Genomic DNA, 18,429 nt, shown 5'->3' on the forward strand with positions numbered 1-18,429 from the left:
GGATTAAGGTGCACCCCAGGGACCTCATTTTACTTTCACCACTTCTTTAAAGGTCCCATCTCCAAACACAGCACCATTCTGAGGCCCTGGGAATTAGGGTTCCAAAATGTGAAATTGGGGGGATGCAGCGTGACCCGCATTAGAAGGTAGACGTCAAACTAAAAGCTCAGTCACCACAGAAGGGATCCTAAGGCATAGGACTCCTGTCTCAGGAACTTAGGGGCTTGGGTGCACCACCGTGGTCCTGTGTGTTTTGTGAGCTTCTGATGGGGGTGACTTAGGATTTAGTCATGTCCTCCCAATTGAGGTCACTAGCCATCTCAGCGTCATACCCCAATTTCTTGATGTTAGGGACAGTCATAACCATGATCTCATGGGTTCACTCCAGTATTTTAACAGGATGTCCATCTCCTATCTGCTGCTGCTGCTGCTAAGTCGCTTCAGTCGTGTCCGACTCTGTGTGACCCCACAGACGGCGGCCCACAAGGCTCCCCCGTCCCTGGGATTCTCCAGGCAAAAACAATGGAGTGGGTTGCCATTTCCTTCTCCAATGCACGAAAGTGAAAAGTTAAAGTGAAGTCGCTCAATCATGTCCGACTCTTCGAGACCCCATGGACTGCAGCCTACCAGGCTCCTCTGTCCATGGGATTTTCCAGGCAAGTGTACTGGAGTGGGGTGCCATTGCCTTCTCTGATCTCCTATCCGGGACATAGTATTTAAGATTTTCAGAGGTGGAGCCCAACTGCTAACCTTGGCACTTAACACTCACGTAACTACTTAGAAAAGAGTACCTCTCGGTGCCTGGGTAGCTGTGAGGGTGAAGAGATGAGCAACCACTGCTCCTCGTCCCTCATCTCCTCTGCTCTGGAGCAGGCCGGTGTGTGGGGCCTTGGTCATCCCAACCCTGCTTCACTGCCTACTGGGGTCCTCAGGCTGTGTGGGGCCCACCCAGGTCTGCACAGGGGCAGGGACAGGCCAGGGAGGTGGCTGGAGCAGGATCAGACAGAATGACCTTGTCTCATTCTCATCCGTTTCCATGGCTGGAGCCAACTCACCGGCTGCTCAGGGAGCTTGTGGAGGGCTGCAGGGAAGGGGGTAACCAGAATGGGGGCAGCTTCCTTCTTCTGACTTTGGGAAGGGAGGAGGCCATAAGCAGAGAATAACAGGAAACAACCCTGGCTGGCACCAGCTGGGAAACAGGGTCTGGGACCCCCAGGGCTGCTTATTTTTTAGCTCTTAGATCCCCACCCCTCCGGACAGCTCCAGGGCCTGTGGCCTCAGAGGGAGGAGGCTGTGCATAGGATCCAGCAGCAACCTAAGCCTCCAGCTGGACCCAGGCCAGTGAGTGGGGTTCTCTGAGGGCACCCTGAGGCTCAGTACTGAGTTCCCTCCACCCAGACTTGTAGGCATGAGAAGCCGCAGAGAGAGGACCAGAGGAGGAGCAGCCAGGCGGTGCCTACGTGCAGGTGTCCCTGCAGTCAGACTGGCCAGGCTGGTGCAGAGACCTGGGAAGGCTTCCTGGAGCAGTGCTGGTTGGGAGATTAGACTGGTGGGAGGTGCTGCCTGCTCTGTTCACAGACGCAGCCACCAGTTGAGTGTGGCTCTGGATATTTCAGTGTGGCCCATGCAGTAAGGAGCAAAGTTTCATTTGACTTCATTTGAGTTAAATTGCATTGAAGCAGTCCCCGGTGGCAGCAGCAGCTCTGCTCAACCAAGTGGGCTGAGCTTGGCACTGGATTGGGAAGGTCAGGTCAGGTTCCAGGGGGCTCGGGGTCAGTCTGCTGGCCCTTGCTGCGGGTCGTGCTGGTGAGAAGCATGTTCTCTGCTGGCGAGGGATGGGGTGACGTGAGGCTGGAGGAATGCACCCCCACCCCATGTTGTCCTCGAGTGATTTCCTCCCTGCCCTCAACAGGGTTTGCAGGGAGGTGCTAGGTCACCCTTGGAACACAGGCTCAACAAAGCATGACCTCTTCCATGCAAGGCCAGTGAAACCACATTCCAGACCTGACTGGTCACAACCAGGAAGCCAGCTGGGAGGGGATCAAGGGCCTGGGAAACCCAAGGGAGCTCTTTTATGTTAATGTGGTAATTTTTGAAAAGCCCCTAAGGATGGGGGCTGGTTGTCAGGAGAACCAACCTTGTGATTAGAGGGTTAGTGCTTTCAGCCCCACACCAACGTCTGGGGAGGTGTGAATCAATAGCCAATGGCTGATAATGTAATCACTCATCTCTCTGTAATGAAGCCTCCATAAAACCCCAAGAGGACTGGGTTCAGAGAGCTTCTTGGTTGGAGAACACATGGAGATTTAGGGAGAGTGGGTTGTGCTCAGGGCAGAGAAGTTCCATCCCCCTTCCCACATACCCTGTCCTTTGCAGCCTTCCGTCTGGCTGTTCCTGAGTTATATCCTTTTATAATAAATCAGTAATCTGGTAAGAAAACAGTTTCTTTGAGTTTTGTGAGCCACTCTGGCAAAATAATTGAACTCAAGGAGGGGGATTTTTGGAACTTCTGATCTATAGCTGGGGGATCAGAAGCACAGGTGCAACTTGGACTTTGGCATCTGAAGGCAACGGGTGGGAAAATGTGTATGTGTCTGTGTGCATGCGTGCACACAGAGTCTAATGGATCTGATGCTATCTCCACGTAGATGGATTAAAAATTGAATTAAAGTATAAAACACCTAGCTGGTATCAGAAAATTGTGTCATGTGGGGAACTCTCCGCCCCCCCCACCCCACATTCAGTGATCAGAAGTGAAGGATAGTGCCAGGATATAAGATACACAGGAGTGTGAGTTCTACACAATAACTAAAGGAACTGAAAGTAGAGTTGCACATCTCTACTTTCAGCATGTGTTCATGCTGTGTGCAAGTGTGTGTCTTAGTCGCTCAGTCGTGTCCGAGTCTTTGAGTCCCCATGGACCTTAGCCTGCCAGGCTCCTCTGACCATATAATTCTTCAGGCAAGAATACTGGAGAGGGTTTGCCATTCCCTTCTCTAAGGAATGTTCCCGACCCAGGTCTCCTGCATCGCAGGCAGATTCTTTACTGTCTGAGCAACCTAAGAAGTCCCTCTGTGTTGGAAGCAACATAAATGTCCCATCAATGAGTGAATGGATAATCCAGATGTAGTGTGTGTGTGTGTGTGTGTATACACACATACATATATATACAATGGACTATCAGCCATTACAAAGGCTGACACATGCTACATCAAGGAGGAACCTGGTAGACATGAGCTAGATAAATACCGCATGACTCCTCCACTTCCATGAGTTTACCAGAGGTGTCAGGTCCATAGAGACAGACTGGACTGGCATTCCCAGGGTCTGGGGAGGGAGATAGGGATGTTCATCTGATCGGGCGGAGTTTTGGTCTGGGAAGATGAGAAAGTTGTGGATGATGGGGATGGCTGCAAAACGGTGTGAACATGCTCAATGGCTCAGAAATGTGCACCCCCAAATGGTAAAGATGGTAAAGCTCACGTCATGCGCGTCTCAACACAATAAAGCAAGCGGAAACATCTCTGAGAACTGAGGAGCAGGCCAACTTGCAGGAGCAGAGGTCAGCCCAAGATGGGTGTGTGGGCGACAGCCCGAGGCCTCGCCCGGGCGCACGCTCCGCCCACCTTCACCCTGCCCTCTCCGGCAGGGAACGCTCGCCCGCCACCAGGGGCCGCTGAGGCCCCAGCCCGCGCATGCTCGTGCACACCCCGCCCCGCGCACGCTCCGCCCGTCAGCAGCCAGGGGCTGCTGTGGCGCCCGCGCGCACCGCTTCCTGGCGCCCCTACTCGCCCCGCGGGTCCGGCTGCCCACCCGCGCTGCTGCGCGGGCCGCCTCACTCCTCCCCAAGATGGCGGCCGCGGCACTGCTCAGGGGTGCAGCTCCAGGGTGCGGCGGCCCGGCCTGGAGCTGGCGGCTGCGCGCGGCCCCGAGGCGCCACCTGGCTCACAGCGGCTGCTGTCTGGGCGCCGACTCCGCTAGCGGCGCAACATGGGCCTGCTTCCTGCTAGGCGAGCGTGCCCTAGTGCGCGTGCGGGGGCCGGACTCCGCGCCCTTTCTCCTAGGTCTGCTGACCAATGAGCTGCCGCTTCCGGGTCCTGCGGTTGGCGAGACGTCTACTTCGGCCCGAGCGGGCTACGCCCACTTTCTCAATGTACAGGGACGCACTCTCTATGACGTCATTCTCTACGGGTGAGAGCGTTTTGCAGGACTGGCCGCAGGGGTCGGGGTATCACCCAGGGAAAGGGCACCCGGGAGCGGGCCTGAGAGGTCTTGGCGGGTAGGCTGCTATGGTGGGCTCCCAAGGGTAGAGGCAGACACTGGGGAGGGACGGACAGAAGGCAGAAGTAACGACATCCAGAGGCGGGATACCTAGGGGAAGACTACCACTAGCCCGGGACGGACATCCAGGAAAGGACATGCACGACAGGGAATCCAGGGGAAGGGACATCTGGGAATCTGTGCACGGGGTGGGCTGAGGTGAGCCCCCAGGAGGGGGCACCTGAGGAGGGAAGGAGCGCCCAGGGTAGGGCACGAGGAGACCCGCACAGTGGGCAGAGGGCTGGGCACCTGGGGGAAGGCAGCCATAGGTGGGCTGGAGCCAGCTCCGAGGGATGGGCCGCGACAGTGACTCGCCTGGGAGCACTTACACCTGGCCTCTGCTCATGCTCAAGCCCACTGCACGGAGAAGGAGCCACACTGCTGGGAGCAACCTCTGTGCCACTGTACCACTACTTCCTGAGTTCTCTAGTGTACACGCATTTCTCTCCAAAATCTCTCCGTATTCAGTGATATTAGCGTTTGGTGTCCTGTAGAGATTTCCGTGTTCACTTGCTTAGCTTTCTCAGACTTGGTTTCTCTAGAACCTCTTACGCAGTTCCAGGCTGTTGCTCTGCCTGAGGCCGCCCGGAAAACTCTCCTGTCCCTCTTCTGCTGTGGTTTTTTGTCTGCATCTTCCTAAGTGTACTTCCTGCCTGCTTGCAGAGTACATTCTTTAGTGGCTTTTTGAGAGGTAGGATACTAAAGTGGAACTTTGACTTCCAATGGTTTTACCCCATAACTTGTATGTGTAAGTCAGGCAGTCAGTCGTGTCGGCCTCTTTGTGACCCCATGGACTCCTCTGTCCATAGGATTCTCAAGGCAAGGATACTGGAGTGGATTGCCATTTCCTTCTCCATACCCGATAACTTGGCTGGTCCTAAAACGCCACTGAAAATTGTCCCAGAAAACGTTGAAACCACAACCTGCCTTGCAGCTGCTGGCATTGTTGTCCAGAAGCCTAGTGTTGTTTGATTTCTGAGCCTTTGTGTGTGGTTTTTCTCTGGGCTCATCTTCATCCTGATGTATTGAAGTGTCATGATTATGTGTTGTATTTTGGGTCTTCATTCATGTCACGTAGCTAGGCACTTGGTGGGCTCTGTGACTCTGTAACAGGGATCAGTAAAATATGACCCTTGGCAGATCCAGCTCTCTGTTTTTGTGAATGAAGTTTGACCACAGTGCTACATGTCCATTTGTTTATATCCTCTGTGGCCACTTTCGCTTTCCAATGGTAAAAGTATGATTAATAATGTAATAATGTGGTAGGGATTGTGTGGCCTCATGCCTAAATTATTTTCAATCTGGTTTTTTACAGAAAACATGTGTAGTCCTTGCTCTGTGTCCCCTTTTTCAGAAATACCATTGTCCTCATCTGTTTTATGTAATTATTATCTTCCCAGTAGGTGCTTAACCTCTTTTAAAAACTACATTGATTATCTTAAGCCCTCCATGTCTGTAACATTCAGTAGCCCCTATAATGGTCATTTCAGTTTTTAATTTATCAGTGTTGTAATGATGTTTTGGTCCTCAAATTTTCTTCCTTGAGTCTCCAGTCTGCCTTTATATCTTTCTGCCTTTGCATTCTTCCTATAATGAAGTTATATCCTGAAAAGTCACTCTACAGTGTAAAAAAATATATATTTTTCTGTTTCTAGTTTTTTTTTTTTTTTTTAATCTTTAAATCTTTTCCCCTGGTTTGGCGTGCTTTTGCTTAGCTGCTGGGCCATCAGTTCTTGTCAGCAGGCATGTACATGGTAGTTCTTTCTAGGCATTGTGTGTGCTGTGATCCGTACTGTAGAGGAGTTTGTTTTTCTCTCTGTTCACCCCAGGGTGGGGTGTTGGTGTGCCACTTGCTACCTGTGTGCTGAGGGAATTGGAGTGCTCTGTGATGATGTCCCCTGACCCTGGTTGCTCTTCTGAGATTCCAGCTCAAAGTCCTTTGTGGGGAGTGCAACCCCAGCGGGTGGGGTGGGGTCCTCATTCCATCAGAGAGAGACAGCCTGAATTAGTGGCCCCACTTCTGAGCAGTTGGAGGAGGGGAGACGTGAGAATGCTCCCTCGGATGGCTGCTCTAGGGCCTGGGGGCTGGGTGAACCATGCCCTCTCTCCCAGCTCTGCGCTGGCGCATGGGGTGCTGAGCCTTCTGGGCTCCCGCCCTCCCCTGATGTTTCTATTGGGATATGTTTCTGGTCTGACGCCTGCTGTTCACGAGATGTGCTCCTTCCCCTCCTGGTTGCTGTTGACCTACATCTGATCTCAGTGAGGTCTGCTCTCGGAGGGAAGGGGACACGCTGGCAACTGGGTGTCCCGCCTGGAAGCCTGCGGCCTTCTTGCTTGCTTCATGGTTACTCTCTGCCTGATGTTTTCTCTGTTTATCCTGTCTCCAGAATTTTTCTTTATCTTCCTTTTTGGCTGTGCTGTGCTGACTGTGGGATCTCAGTTCCATGACCAGGGACTGAACCTGGGCCAGAGCAGTGCAAGTCCAGAACCCTACCCACTTAGGCCACCAGGGGGCTCCCTGGGGTTTTTCACCGAAACTGTCATGCTTGTAGTTTCCCATCCTTGAGTTGCTCCTTCCTCAGTGCGCACTGATCTTGTTTCCCGAATGTAGCACCATTTCTCAGACAAAACTTTAGTCTTTGGTTTTTCATGTAGACTCTTTAAGGGAGTATTCTGGTGGCCTAGTGGTTAGGATTCCAGGCTTTCACTGCCGTGGCCTGGCTTCAGTCCCTGGTTGGTGAATTGAGATACTGCAAGCCACGTGGTGCGGCCAGAAATAAAAAGGGAAAGACTTTTTAGAGCAGTTTTAGGTTAATAGGGAAATTGAGAAGGCGGAGATCTCTCATATACGCTCTGCTCCCACACATGCATAGCCTCCCCCAGATCTGCCTCCTCCAGAGCAGTACATTAGTTAGAGTTGATGAGCCTATATTGACATCAGAATTACCCAAAGTCCTCAGTTCACGTTAAGGTTCACTCCTGGTGCTGTGCTTCCTATGAAATTGGACGAATATTTTACCACATGTATGTACCACTGTAATACCATACAGAGTGGCTTCATTGTCCCTAAATACCCTTTGTGCTTTACCTATTCACCCTCCCTCGTGACTCTCACCACCACTGAAAGGGTCTTTTTGGATGTGAAACTGTCTCCAGTTTCCCTTTTTCCAGAGTGTCACATAGTTGGGATCACAGAATCTGCAGCCTTTTCAGACCGACTTCTTTCACTTAGTAATACACATTTAAGTTCCCTCCCTGTTTTCAGGGCTTAATAGCTCATTTCTTTTAGTGTTGACTAATACTCTGTTGTTTGCATGTATCAGTTTATATATCCATTCATCTACTGAAGGACTTGCTGTTGCTTCCATATGGCTGTGATGATGAGTAAAGGTGCTATAAACATCTGTGTGCAGGTTTTCTGTGTAGGGGTTAGTTTTCAGCTTCTTTCGGTAAATACCAGAAAGTGTGACTGTTAAGACTGTAAGGTAAGAATACATGTAGTTTTATAAGAAACCACCAAAGTGTCTTCCAAAGTGGCGGTATCATTTTGCATTCCCACCAACAGTGAGTAAACACTTCCCGTTTCTTCTCCATATCCTCACCAGCCTTTGGTGGTGTCAGTATTCTGGATTTTGATCATCCTGATAGGTGTGCAGTGGAGCTTCCTTTAATTTCCTCTTCTCTGATGACAAATGACGTGTAACATCATTGCATATGCTGTTTGCCACCTGTACGTTTTCTTTGGGGAGATGTCCAGATCTTTGGCCTAGTTTTAATCAGACTGTCTCCTAATTGTTGAGTTTTCAGTGGTTTTGTATGTTCTGAGTGACAGTCCTTTGTCAGATGTGACTTTTCAAACCTTTTCTCCCAGTCGTGGCTTGACTCATCGGCTCAGCTGGGGCTTTGTGTTTTGAGGTCTCTCCTCATCCTGACCACGTGTTTGTTAAGTACTGGCTGTTAGAGGAGTCCTGCAGGTTTTGCGACCTGGGCTGCTTGGCTTTTGGGGGGCCCAGGCGTGTCTCTGGGGGCCACCCTGGCGGGCTGGCTGCTGAGGTCCGCTGCTGGCTCGTCTCCCTGCACGCCTTTCCCTGGTGCTGGTCTCAGCGGGGTCGTGCTGAGCCTGGGCACAGCTGGTTTCTGGGCAGTGTTCTCCGTGTGTGCCTGGCAGAGGAGGGGTGGGATGCGGGGCTGGCACACCTCTTCACCCAGGTCTGCCTGCCAGGCTGGCTGGTGAGGCTGCGGGTGCCCTCAGCCTCCTCTTCCTGCCACTGTGGTTGTGCCCCCGGGATGGGCTGCCAGTCTGGGCAAGGAAAACTGCGGGATGCTGACGTACATCTCAGACAGACACGAGTGACTTTTGGGGGGATGACCTATGCAATGTTTGGGAAATACTTACAGTAAAGAAGTTATTCAAAAATGAATTTTTTTCCTGAAATGTAAATTTGATTGGGCGTCATGCATTTTATCTGGCAGCCCTGCTCAGGGCCTCTGTGCTGCGTGGGGGTATCTGTGGTTGTCACTCAGCTGTGGCTGCTCCTGGCAGAGGAGGCCACTGTGCTGCGTGGGGGCATCTGTGGTTGTCACTCAGGTGTGGCTGCTCCTGGCACAGAGGAGGCTGAGCCCAGGGGTGCTCTCAGTGCCCAGCAGTGCCCAAGATGCCCCCACAGAGAATGTTCCAGCTCAAATTTGTGCTGTGCTGGCTGAACAGAGGCTCACTGCGCGTCACCACTTCCCCTTGCTGACCTGTCTCCCGTTACTTAGCTGCAGCAGGGGCAGCAGACAGTCTGATTTGGGGTGGTGGGGCACAGGGGTGCTTTGCAGCCTTGCTGGCCCTGAGGGGCTGAATGGCACAAGGCCATTGGCACAGGTAGCTCAGGAAAAAGTGCCTGAGCCCAGAACCTGTCCGTTCTCCACCCTGCTTCTCTTGAACCCTGTGGAACGTTGGCCCCATGAGAGAGGTGGGGCATCAGCCTGGGGCCTGACTACCCTGGCGCTCTGGTGGTCCCTTAACCAGCCTTCCCTGGCCCCTCCCTGTGCTGGGCCTTTGCCCTTCTTGGGCATGGTTTTACCTGCATCTCTCTCTCCTCTCTCTTGGGTTTACTTTGCCCCTGTGGCCTCACATTCTGTCCACCCATGCCCATTTCTTCCTCTTGCCAGTATTTCATATTGTTTCTGTCTGCTTCCTTTATCAGAGACTTAAAAAATAGAAATATACCTACACATGGTTAAAAAACCTAGTAAAGGTTTTTCATGAAAACTGACTGCCCTCTCCCTTCTCACTGGCATGGACCCATCTTCTCCAGACGCAGCTCCTGTTTCAACTTATTATTTTGAAATAATTATAGGTTTACAGGAAGCCACAAAAAAATGAGCAGGGAGGTCTCATACACCCTTCACCCAGTTCCCTCAGGGGCAACATCTTGCCTCTGATAGTCCAGGGTCACATTCGGGGGGAGAAGGGGACATGGGCCAGGCACAGGGCGCACTCAGGTTCTTCCAGGTTTCCACGTGCTCGCTTGCATGCAGGTCCGTGATTTGATCACACATGTGGACCTGTGTATCTTCGATGAAGACAGAGCTCTTCCATTACCATCAGGCTCGCTTCTGCCCTCTGTGGGCACACTCCCCTTCTCAGCCCCTCAGCCAGTCCCCTGCTCACTCTCCATTTTCATGATCCTGTCATTTCAGGACTGTGATACTAACAGAGTCTTTTGTTTCACTCACCTCGATGCCCTTTGGGTTCATCAATAGGCTCCTCCTTTTCCTTGCTTAGTAGTATTCCCTCGAGGGAGTGGACTATGGTTTGTTTAACCATTCACCCACTGAAGGATATTTTGGTTTCATTTCTTGACTGTTAAGAATAAAACTGCTTCTAATGTTTATGCCCAGGTTTTATGTAAACACCTGGGGTGTTTTCTAGGATAAGTACCCAGGAGTGCAGTGACTAGATTGTGTGGTCACTGCATGTTTAGTTTTATAAAGAACTGCAAACAGTTTTTGGGAGTATCTGTTCCATCCACATTCCCACCAGCAAGGTCGAATGATCCATCTTTTCTGCATCCTCACTGCCTTGAATGTTTTTATTTTAGCCATTCTGTTAGTCGTGCCTTGGTATCTTGTGGTTTTAACTTGTCTTTGTGTCATGATAAGTGACTTTGAACTTCTTTCCATGTGGTTATCTGAGGCAGCACCTTTGAACTCTTCTCTTTTTTCTGGCAGTTTAATTCCGTCTGTAAATGATCGTTTTCCCAGCCCTCAGCTGATCTCATTTTGACCTCCTTTGAGGACTGTTTGGAGGGTGAGGTGATAACCTGACTTGCTGCGGCAGCCTGCTCTTTGCACTTTCTTCACATGCTTCTTCCTGTACTTACTTGACCCTTGGCTGATCGTTATGTGTATGGACCTGACAGAGTTTGTGCTGTAGGGTGAAGCCACAGAAATCAGGGCACCAAGCAGGCTTCTTCTTTTTTTTTTTTTAAATTGTTTTAGGAATTCTCTGGTGGCACAGTGGATAAGAAATCTGCCTGCCAATGCAGGGGACATGGGTTTGATCCCAGGTCCAGGAAGATTCCACATGCCATGAAGCAACTAAGCCTATGCCCTGCAACCACTGAAGTCCACACACCCAGAGCTCGCGCTCCATGAGAGAAGCCACCGCAATGAGAAGCCATCACGCTGCCACAGAGAGTAGCCCCCGCCCGCCACAGCTGGAGAAAGCCCATGCACAGCAACAAAGACCCAGCACGGCCAAAAATAAATAGAGAAATTTTAAATCTGTTTGTTTTAAAAAATATTTTAATTTGTTTGTTGATACCGTTTTGGCTGTGTGGGCGTGCGTTGTGGCATGCAGGGTCTTTGCTTGCGGTGCTTGGGCTCTTTGTCACAGAACGTGGGCCTCTCTCTTGTTGAGGCCTTCCGGCTCGGTTGTTGTGGCCCTCTTAGTTCCCCAACAGGGATCCAAGTGGAGCCGCCTGCCTTTGAGGGCAGATTCTTAACCACTGGACCACCAGGCAAATCCCTCCCCCACCGCCATCCCAAGCAAGCTTCTGTAGCTCTTTCCTTGGCGGGCAATTGACTTCTCCTGGGTAGCACTTAACCCTTTCCTGCCTGGTGAGAGGGTCAGAGGCACAGCTGATGGGTCCCAGCTGATGGCCTTTCTTTCTGATACATGCTCCTGAAGGTTTTACCCACTTCTCTGTCTCAGCTGCCATGCAGCTGTGGGTCTTTCCTCAAGCCACATCTGTAATCAGGACTCTAGCCATGTACTCCTCTGGGTCCTAGGCATCTCCACTTAGGGTCCCTCCATCACATCTGACTGCGCTGGCCTCTCTGTGCTCATCTGTCCGTAAGGGCCCCACCATCCATCCATCAGTGACACCAGGATCTGGGGTCATTCCACTGGATGTGGGCTGCCTGGAGTGGGAGTTAGGAGGGCTCTGGGACCCTGACCAGGTTGCCCGTCTTCCCTAGGGGAGGTGGGAAGTGGGCGTGGGCTGAGTGTGGCCTCCCCATGCACCTCACCTGCATCGGCTGTCTGCTGCCCTTCCAGCTCTGCCTGCCTGCCAGCACCCCCACTGAAATCCACTGTGTGCCCTGACTTAGGATCCTTGGCTTCTTGGTGCTTCTCAGGGCTGGAGGTGGCAAATTCTGACTTTCGAGTGGCCGTCTGTGCCGTCTCACCTCACCTTGACCACTGTGGTCCCAAGGCCCTGCTTCGCACCTGTCCGGCCAAGGCCTGTCCTCCCCCGGCCGGACTGTTTCCTGTGGCTCCCTCTCTGGGTGTGGGGGGGTGCTGTGCTGTGCAGCATTGCCAGGTGGTCCAAGGCGGCTGGTGCACTTGGGCGGCACAGCCACCATGGCCGGGACCGACTGCAAGCCCTTCCCTCGGTGTGCCCTGCCCCCCCTTCTCTCCCCGCAGGCTCCCCGAGCGCTCCAGTGAACAGCCCACCTTCCTCCTGGAGTGCGACAGCTCTGTGGTCGATGCGCTGCAGAGGCACCTCCTGCTGCACAAGATCCGGCGGAAGGTGACGGTGGAGCCGTGCCCCGAGCTGCGCGTGTGGTCTGTGCTGCCCTGCGTCCCGGGGGAGGCCGGCGGGGCGGGGCCGCCGCGGAAGAAGGCTGCGTGCGCCGCCGTCCTCACCCGTGATCCCCGCACTGCCCGCATGGGCTGGCGGCTCCTCTCCCAGGATGAGGGTTCAGCCCTGGTGCCCGGGGGCCGTCTTGGGGACCTCCAGGATTATCACCGGCACCGGTACCAGCAAGGTATGGACCTGGGGTTGGACCTGGGGAGAGGTTAGGTTTGGGGGGCTGATGCTGGACGGGGAGGAGGGGCAGGGTGGGACGTGAGGGGACAGGACGGGTGTGACCTGGAGCCCTGGGAAAACTGCATGGTGAGTCCAGGCCCTGGGAGGAGTTGGGATAGAGCAGAGTTCTGGGCTCAGGGGTAGGGTCTTCTCTAGTGGGCAGTGTTGAAGGCCCAGACCGGGCAGCTCACCCAGAGACCAGAGCAGGGGCCGGAGTTGGGACCTGGAGGATGCGGAGGGACCCGGAAGACTGGGGGTCAGATGCTGGGACTCCTACAGGCCAGGACCGCTGGCCACCCTGGGTTGAGCCCCCGCTCTGGAGGATACCTCAGGCCTCAGCAAGCCTCTCCCCACCTCTGCAGGTGTTCCGGAGGGTGTCCACGACCTGCCCCCAGGAGTGGCGCTGCCCCTGGAGTCCAACCTGGCCTTCATGAACGGCATCAGCTTCACCAAGGGCTGCTACATTGGCCAGGAGTTGACAGCTCGCACGCACCACATGGGTGTTATCCGGAAGCGCCTCTTCCCAGTACAGTTCTCAGGTGCCGTTCCTGGCGGCGGCATTGCCCCCGGCGCCTCTGTGCTCACCGAGTCAGGGCAGGCAGCCGGCAAGTACAGGGCAGGGCTGGGGGACGTGGGTCTGGCCCTGCTGCGGTCTGAGAAAATTAAGGGTCCTCTTCACATCAGAACCTCTGAGAGTGGCCTTGTGGCCCTTACTGCGTCTGTGCCAGACTGGTGGCCCACAGCCACCAAGTAGCCTCGGATGCCCCTGCGCTCCTCATCTACTGCACCCTGTAGCCAGCCCCCACTTCCTTGGGTGGCCCAGTTAAAAGAACACACACTTGGGGGACCCCAAGCATTTGTGGGCCTCCCAAAGTTACTGACATGGCAGGGGATGCTCCTGCATGCAGCCCGGGTGTTCCCAGCCTATCATGCTTCCTGGGGACTGTCCTGTGCTCAGGGTGGCTGTCCCTTCCTGGAAGCTTTATGGCTGGAGCATCAGGAACCCTCTTGAGGACTGAAGGTGGGTGGAAGTGAGCCCTGCGCCTGCCTCTGTCCTGGGCAATGCTGCAGCTTCCACCAGACCCTGGATGAGATTCCGAACCATACTGATCTGGAGGTGGTTCATCCGTCAACCAAGGACAGAATGTTCCAGGATGCCTCCCGGCTGCCCACACCCTCTGAGCCTGCTTGGGCAGGCTTGGGAAGGGAGCATCTCAGTGTCTGGGGTGGCTAAAGGGGCAAGTGGACTCTGGGAATTGTCTTACCATGTTGACTGGGGGCATGTGTGAAGGTGGGAATCTTGTGGGGCCAGGTGGAACACAGTGTCTGTGAGTAGAGGCACAGGCATTGCTCACACCCACCTGAGTCCTCCCGAGCATACTTCTGTGCTCAGTGGCACCAGCTGGGGGAGCCCCAGTACCGTTTTATACCACATCTCCGCAGCTTTGGCCCCACCGTGGCGTGGGCAGTCCCTTCCTCCCCTCCATAGCCCTCCTGAGCTCAGGGTAGGGAGTGGCTGCCTTGGGATGGCGTGCCCAGGGTGCAGAGAAGAGCTTTTGCTTGCTGTACTTGCTGCTGTTTTCGGACGTTGTCGTGTCTTCATAGTAAGAGGGTGACTTACTTCCCCGTTTTGAACCACTGACTTTGATTTTCCCACTGCAATGTGAGTCTCGTGGTTACTGGGTGTCCCACCTGATGCCCCAGAGTGGCTATTAAAGTGTGACCCGCAACCAGCCCATGTGGAACTCTGGCTTCTTTCTTTCTTAACTGTGTTTATTTATTTTAAATGTTTATTGGAGTGTTGTTGATTTACAGCGTTATGTTAATTTCTACTGTACAGCAAGGTGAATCAGTTCTTCATGTGCATATATCCACTCTTTTTTTAGACTGTTTTTTCCATATAGGTCATTATGTAGTATTGAGTAGAGTTCCCTGTGCTATACAGTAGATCCTTATTAGTTGTCTCTTTTATATATACTGGTGTGTATATGTCAATCCCAATTTCCCAATTTATCCCTACCCCCTTTCCCCACCCCTGGTAATCACAGGTTTGTTTTCTATATCTGTGACTCTATTTCTGTTTTGTAAATAAGTTCATGTGTACCATTTTTTTTTTTTTTAGATTTCACGAATAATCTATGTCATATGATATTTGTCTTTCTTTGTCTGACTTACTCAGTACGACCGTCTCTAGGTCCATCCATGTTGCTGCAAATGGCATTATTTCATTCTTGTTTATGGCTGAGTAGTATTCCATTGTATATATGTACAGCATCTTTATCCGTTCTTCTGTTGATGGACATTTTGGTTGCTTCCATGTCCTGGCAATTATAAAATAGTGTTGTAGTAGACATTGAGGTACATGTATCACTTCGAATTATGGTTTTCTCTGAATATATGGCCAGGAGTGGGATTTCAGGATCATATGGTAGCTCTGTTTTTAGGTTTTTAAGGAACCCCCATACTCTTCTCCATGATGGCTGTACCAGTTTCCATTCCCACCAACAGTGTGGGAGGGTTCCCATCTCTCTATACTCTCTCTCACACTGCTGTTGATAGATTTTTTTTGGTGAGAGCCTTTCTGACCTGTGTGAGATGATACCTTCTTGTAGGTTTGATTTCCATTTCTCTAATAATCAGTGATGTTGAGCATCTTTTCATGTGCTTTTTGGCCATCTGTATGTCTTTTTTGATTGGGTTGTTTTTTTTTTTTTCATCGGGCTACATGCGCTGTTCGTATGTTTTGGAGATTAATCCCTTGTCAGTGGCTTCATTTGCAAATGTATTCTTCCATTCTAGAGGGTTGTCTTTTTGTTTTGTTTATGGTTTTCTTTGCTGTGCAAAAGCTTTTCAGTTTAATTAGGCCCCATTTGTTTATTTTCATTACTCTAGGAGGTAGATCAGAAAAGATCTTGCTGAGATTTATGTCAGAGTTCTACAGTGTCTGGCCTTATATTTAGGTCTTTAATCCATTTTGACTTAATTTTCGTGTATGGTGTTAGGTAGTGTTCTAATTTCATCCTTTTACACTGTACGGTTTCCCAGGGCCACGTGTTGAAGAGACTGTCTTTCTTCTGTTGTACATTCCTGTCTCCTTTATCATAGGTTAGATGCCTATAGATGTTTGAGTTTTTCTCTGGCCCTCCTGTCCTGCTCCATGAATCTATGTTTCTGTTTTTGTGCCTGTACTGTACATACTGCGTTCTCTTTGTTTGTTTTTGCCACGCCACACAGCTTTGTGTATAGTCTGAAGTCGGGGAGCGTGACTCCTCCATCTGCATTTTTCTTTCTCAAGATTGCTTTAGCTCTTTGGGGTCTTGTGTTTCCATACAAATCGTAAAATATTTTGTTCTCTTTTCTGTGAAAGATGCCATTGGTAATTTGATAGGGACTGCACTGACCCTGTGGATTGCTTTGGGTAGAACAGTCATTTTGACAACACTGATTCTTCCAATCCGAGAATGTGGTGTATCTCTCCATCTGTTTGTGTCTTCTTTGATTTCTTTCATCTCTGTCTTACAGTGTTTTCTGAGTACAGATCTTTTGCCTCCTTAAGTCGGTTTATTCCTAGGTATTTTATTTATTTATTTTTTGATGTGATGATAAATGGGATTGTTTCCTTTGTTTCTTTCTGATCTTCCATTGTTAGTCTATAGGAATGCAAGAGATTTCTGTGTGTTATTTTGTATCTTGTTACTTTCCCAAATTCATCGATGAGCTTTAGTAGTTTTCTGATAGTGTCTTTAGGATTTTCTGTGTACAGTATCATGTCATCTGCAAACAGTGACAGTTTTACTTTTTCTTTTCCAATTTGGATTCCCTTTTATTTCTTTGTCTTCTCTTGCCATAGCTAGGACTTCCAAAACTGTGTTGAATAAGAGTGGCATGAGTGGACATCTCTGTCTTGTTCCTGAAATTAGAGAAAAGGCTTTCAGCTTTTCATCACTGAGTATATTATTAGCTGTAGGTGACAGCGACATAAGGGGTTTGGCCAGTCCCTGGAGGCAAGGCTCCCCTCAGGCAGGGAGCCAGCCAGGCAGTGCTGGCCCTTTCCCATCCCCCCAGACTGAGAGCAGGTGGTCACACTGGGTGGGCAGCACCGCCCTGAGGTTCAGTCTCCTGAAGCGAGCAAAGTTAAGAAGGCAGAACATGCTGTGGACCAGAATGGGCTGGGTCCTCGTGACATATGAGCGACGCAGTCATCATACACGTCACTGTGTGTGTTCAGGTGCTGCCAGTATCCGTGCTGTGAATTAGAAGCACCGAGGGCTTTTCACTGTCAGTGAACACCCAGAGCTGGAACCAAGCATCTTCTCTGGGCCAGTGGTATTTGTGGAACATCAGCCTCTTGGCCTGAGCATGAACTGCTGTGCCGACACGTGACCTCTTGTGGGAGTCATAAATTAAGTGAGAAAGGAGGCGGGCCATGGTGTTTTAAGTGCGGGCAGCTCCGAGTAAATGCTGCCTCGGAGATCATGTGACCTGTAAATGTCTTCAGGGCTCTGCAGGCAACTGAGACCTTAAATTATTTGGTTCAGATCCAAAGAAGTACATATTCTGTATTCTACCTCAGTATTTTTAAAAGGAGGCTGCCATACAACAGAAGTGCTTCCTTTCTTGAAAAACCAAGTCAGTTTCCACAGAAGCACTGGAGCTTACAGGAAGCTGTGACTTAGGAGCTCTGACACCAGTATCTTGATGCACATGGCTAGAGGGGATCAGTTGGTGTTTAATCTTCACATGTTTCCAGTTTCATAAAGAGTGATCACTGTGAGAGCTGGTATAGATACTTGGGAATGTCTTTACTGGTTTTCCTGTCTGGTTTAAGTTTATTCTGTAAAGACTATGAAGTTCTGAAAATTAGCTGTCATAGTTAAAAAAGAAAAAAGTAGTCCTGGGGTAGTAATATTTCTAGAAGCCTGGCAAATGCAAGTGTAAACATTTCTTCACAGACCCTTGTCCTACTCAGGTTTTACAGAAAATAGTTCTAAGGAATATACCCTTTGTTGTTAAAAAGCCAAAAAACCTAGAAACACTGACAACCCAAAGAGAAACAAGGGTCAGCAGGAAAACAGTAGAATCAAACCTACAAATTTTCAGATACTGAAGTAATCAGACATATAAAATAAATATATTTAGTGTGTTTAAAGAAATAAAATAAGGCATTTCAATATTAGTAAGAAGCAAGAGACTATAAAATGATTAAGCAAATCATATAAACAGATCAAAGAAAACTAGAAATAAACATGCTTTAAAGGAATCTATGGATGTATTTTCCGAAGAATTGGGAAATATGAAAGAGAAAGAGATGGGAGAGTGGAGAGAAGATTTAATGTAATAACATAGTGATTGAAATGGAATTACGGTTGGATAGAAAAGAACATGGGGCAGAGGAAAAAAAATAACGGCAGGGAATTTTCTAGATATGATGGAAGTTGTTGCTTCTTAGGTTCAGAAAGCCCAATGGCTTTGCTGTAGCTATGCCTTGTCACATCGTAGTGAAAGTCTAGAATCCCGGAGATAAAGGGAAGATCTTCACGTAGAAGTCGGTAGCGATAAAATATTAAAAAGTGATTTATCAAAAGCAGCAGTGGAAACCAGAGGAAAGTGAATAGTATGTTCACTGTACTGAGAGAAAAATGCATGTGCGCGTGCCAGGTCGCTTCAGTCGTGTCCGGCTGTTTGCGACCCTATGGACCGTGGCCCGCCAGGCTCCTCTGTCCATAGGATTCTCCAGGCAGGAATACTGGAGTGGGCTGCCATGCCCTCCTGCAGGGGATCTTCTCCACCCAGGGATCAAACCTGA

General features: G+C 50.6%; 1 protein-coding gene across 2 annotated transcripts; it reads left to right on the forward strand.

Moving 5' to 3' along the window:
• The first annotated feature begins 3,637 nt into the window (after nucleotides 1-3,637).
• On the forward strand, nucleotides 3,638-14,357 carry IBA57 (iron-sulfur cluster assembly factor IBA57). Of its 2 annotated transcripts, none has more exons than XM_006063218.3 (3): nucleotides 3,638-4,191; nucleotides 12,239-12,582; nucleotides 12,986-14,357. In XM_006063218.3, the coding sequence occupies exons 1-3, from the start codon at nucleotides 3,851-3,853 to the stop codon at nucleotides 13,375-13,377; spliced, it is 1,077 nt and encodes a 358-aa protein (XP_006063280.1). In that variant the 5' UTR covers nucleotides 3,638-3,850; the 3' UTR covers nucleotides 13,378-14,357. The 2 variants fall into 2 exon arrangements, with proteins under 2 accessions (XP_006063280.1, XP_025149870.1); XM_025294085.2 differs by lacking the exon at nucleotides 3,638-4,191 and adding an exon at nucleotides 4,192-4,279.
• The last annotated feature ends 4,072 nt before the right edge of the window (nucleotides 14,358-18,429 follow it).

The sequence above is a fragment of the Bubalus bubalis genome, chromosome 9 (assembly GCF_019923935.1).
Source record: "Bubalus bubalis isolate 160015118507 breed Murrah chromosome 9, NDDB_SH_1, whole genome shotgun sequence".
In the NCBI taxonomy this organism is placed as follows: domain Eukaryota; kingdom Metazoa; phylum Chordata; class Mammalia; order Artiodactyla; family Bovidae; genus Bubalus; species Bubalus bubalis.

Coding starts and splice junctions, on each gene's coding strand:
- IBA57 (XM_006063218.3), top strand. CDS start 3,851: ATGGCGGCCGCGGCACTGCTCAGGGGTGCAGCTCCAGGGTGCGGCGGC. Junction 4,192..12,238: donor TATGACGTCATTCTCTACGG/GTGAGAGCGTTT, acceptor CTCTCCCCGCAG/GCTCCCCGAGCGCTCCAGTG. Junction 12,583..12,985: donor CCGGCACCGGTACCAGCAAG/GTATGGACCTGG, acceptor CCACCTCTGCAG/GTGTTCCGGAGGGTGTCCAC.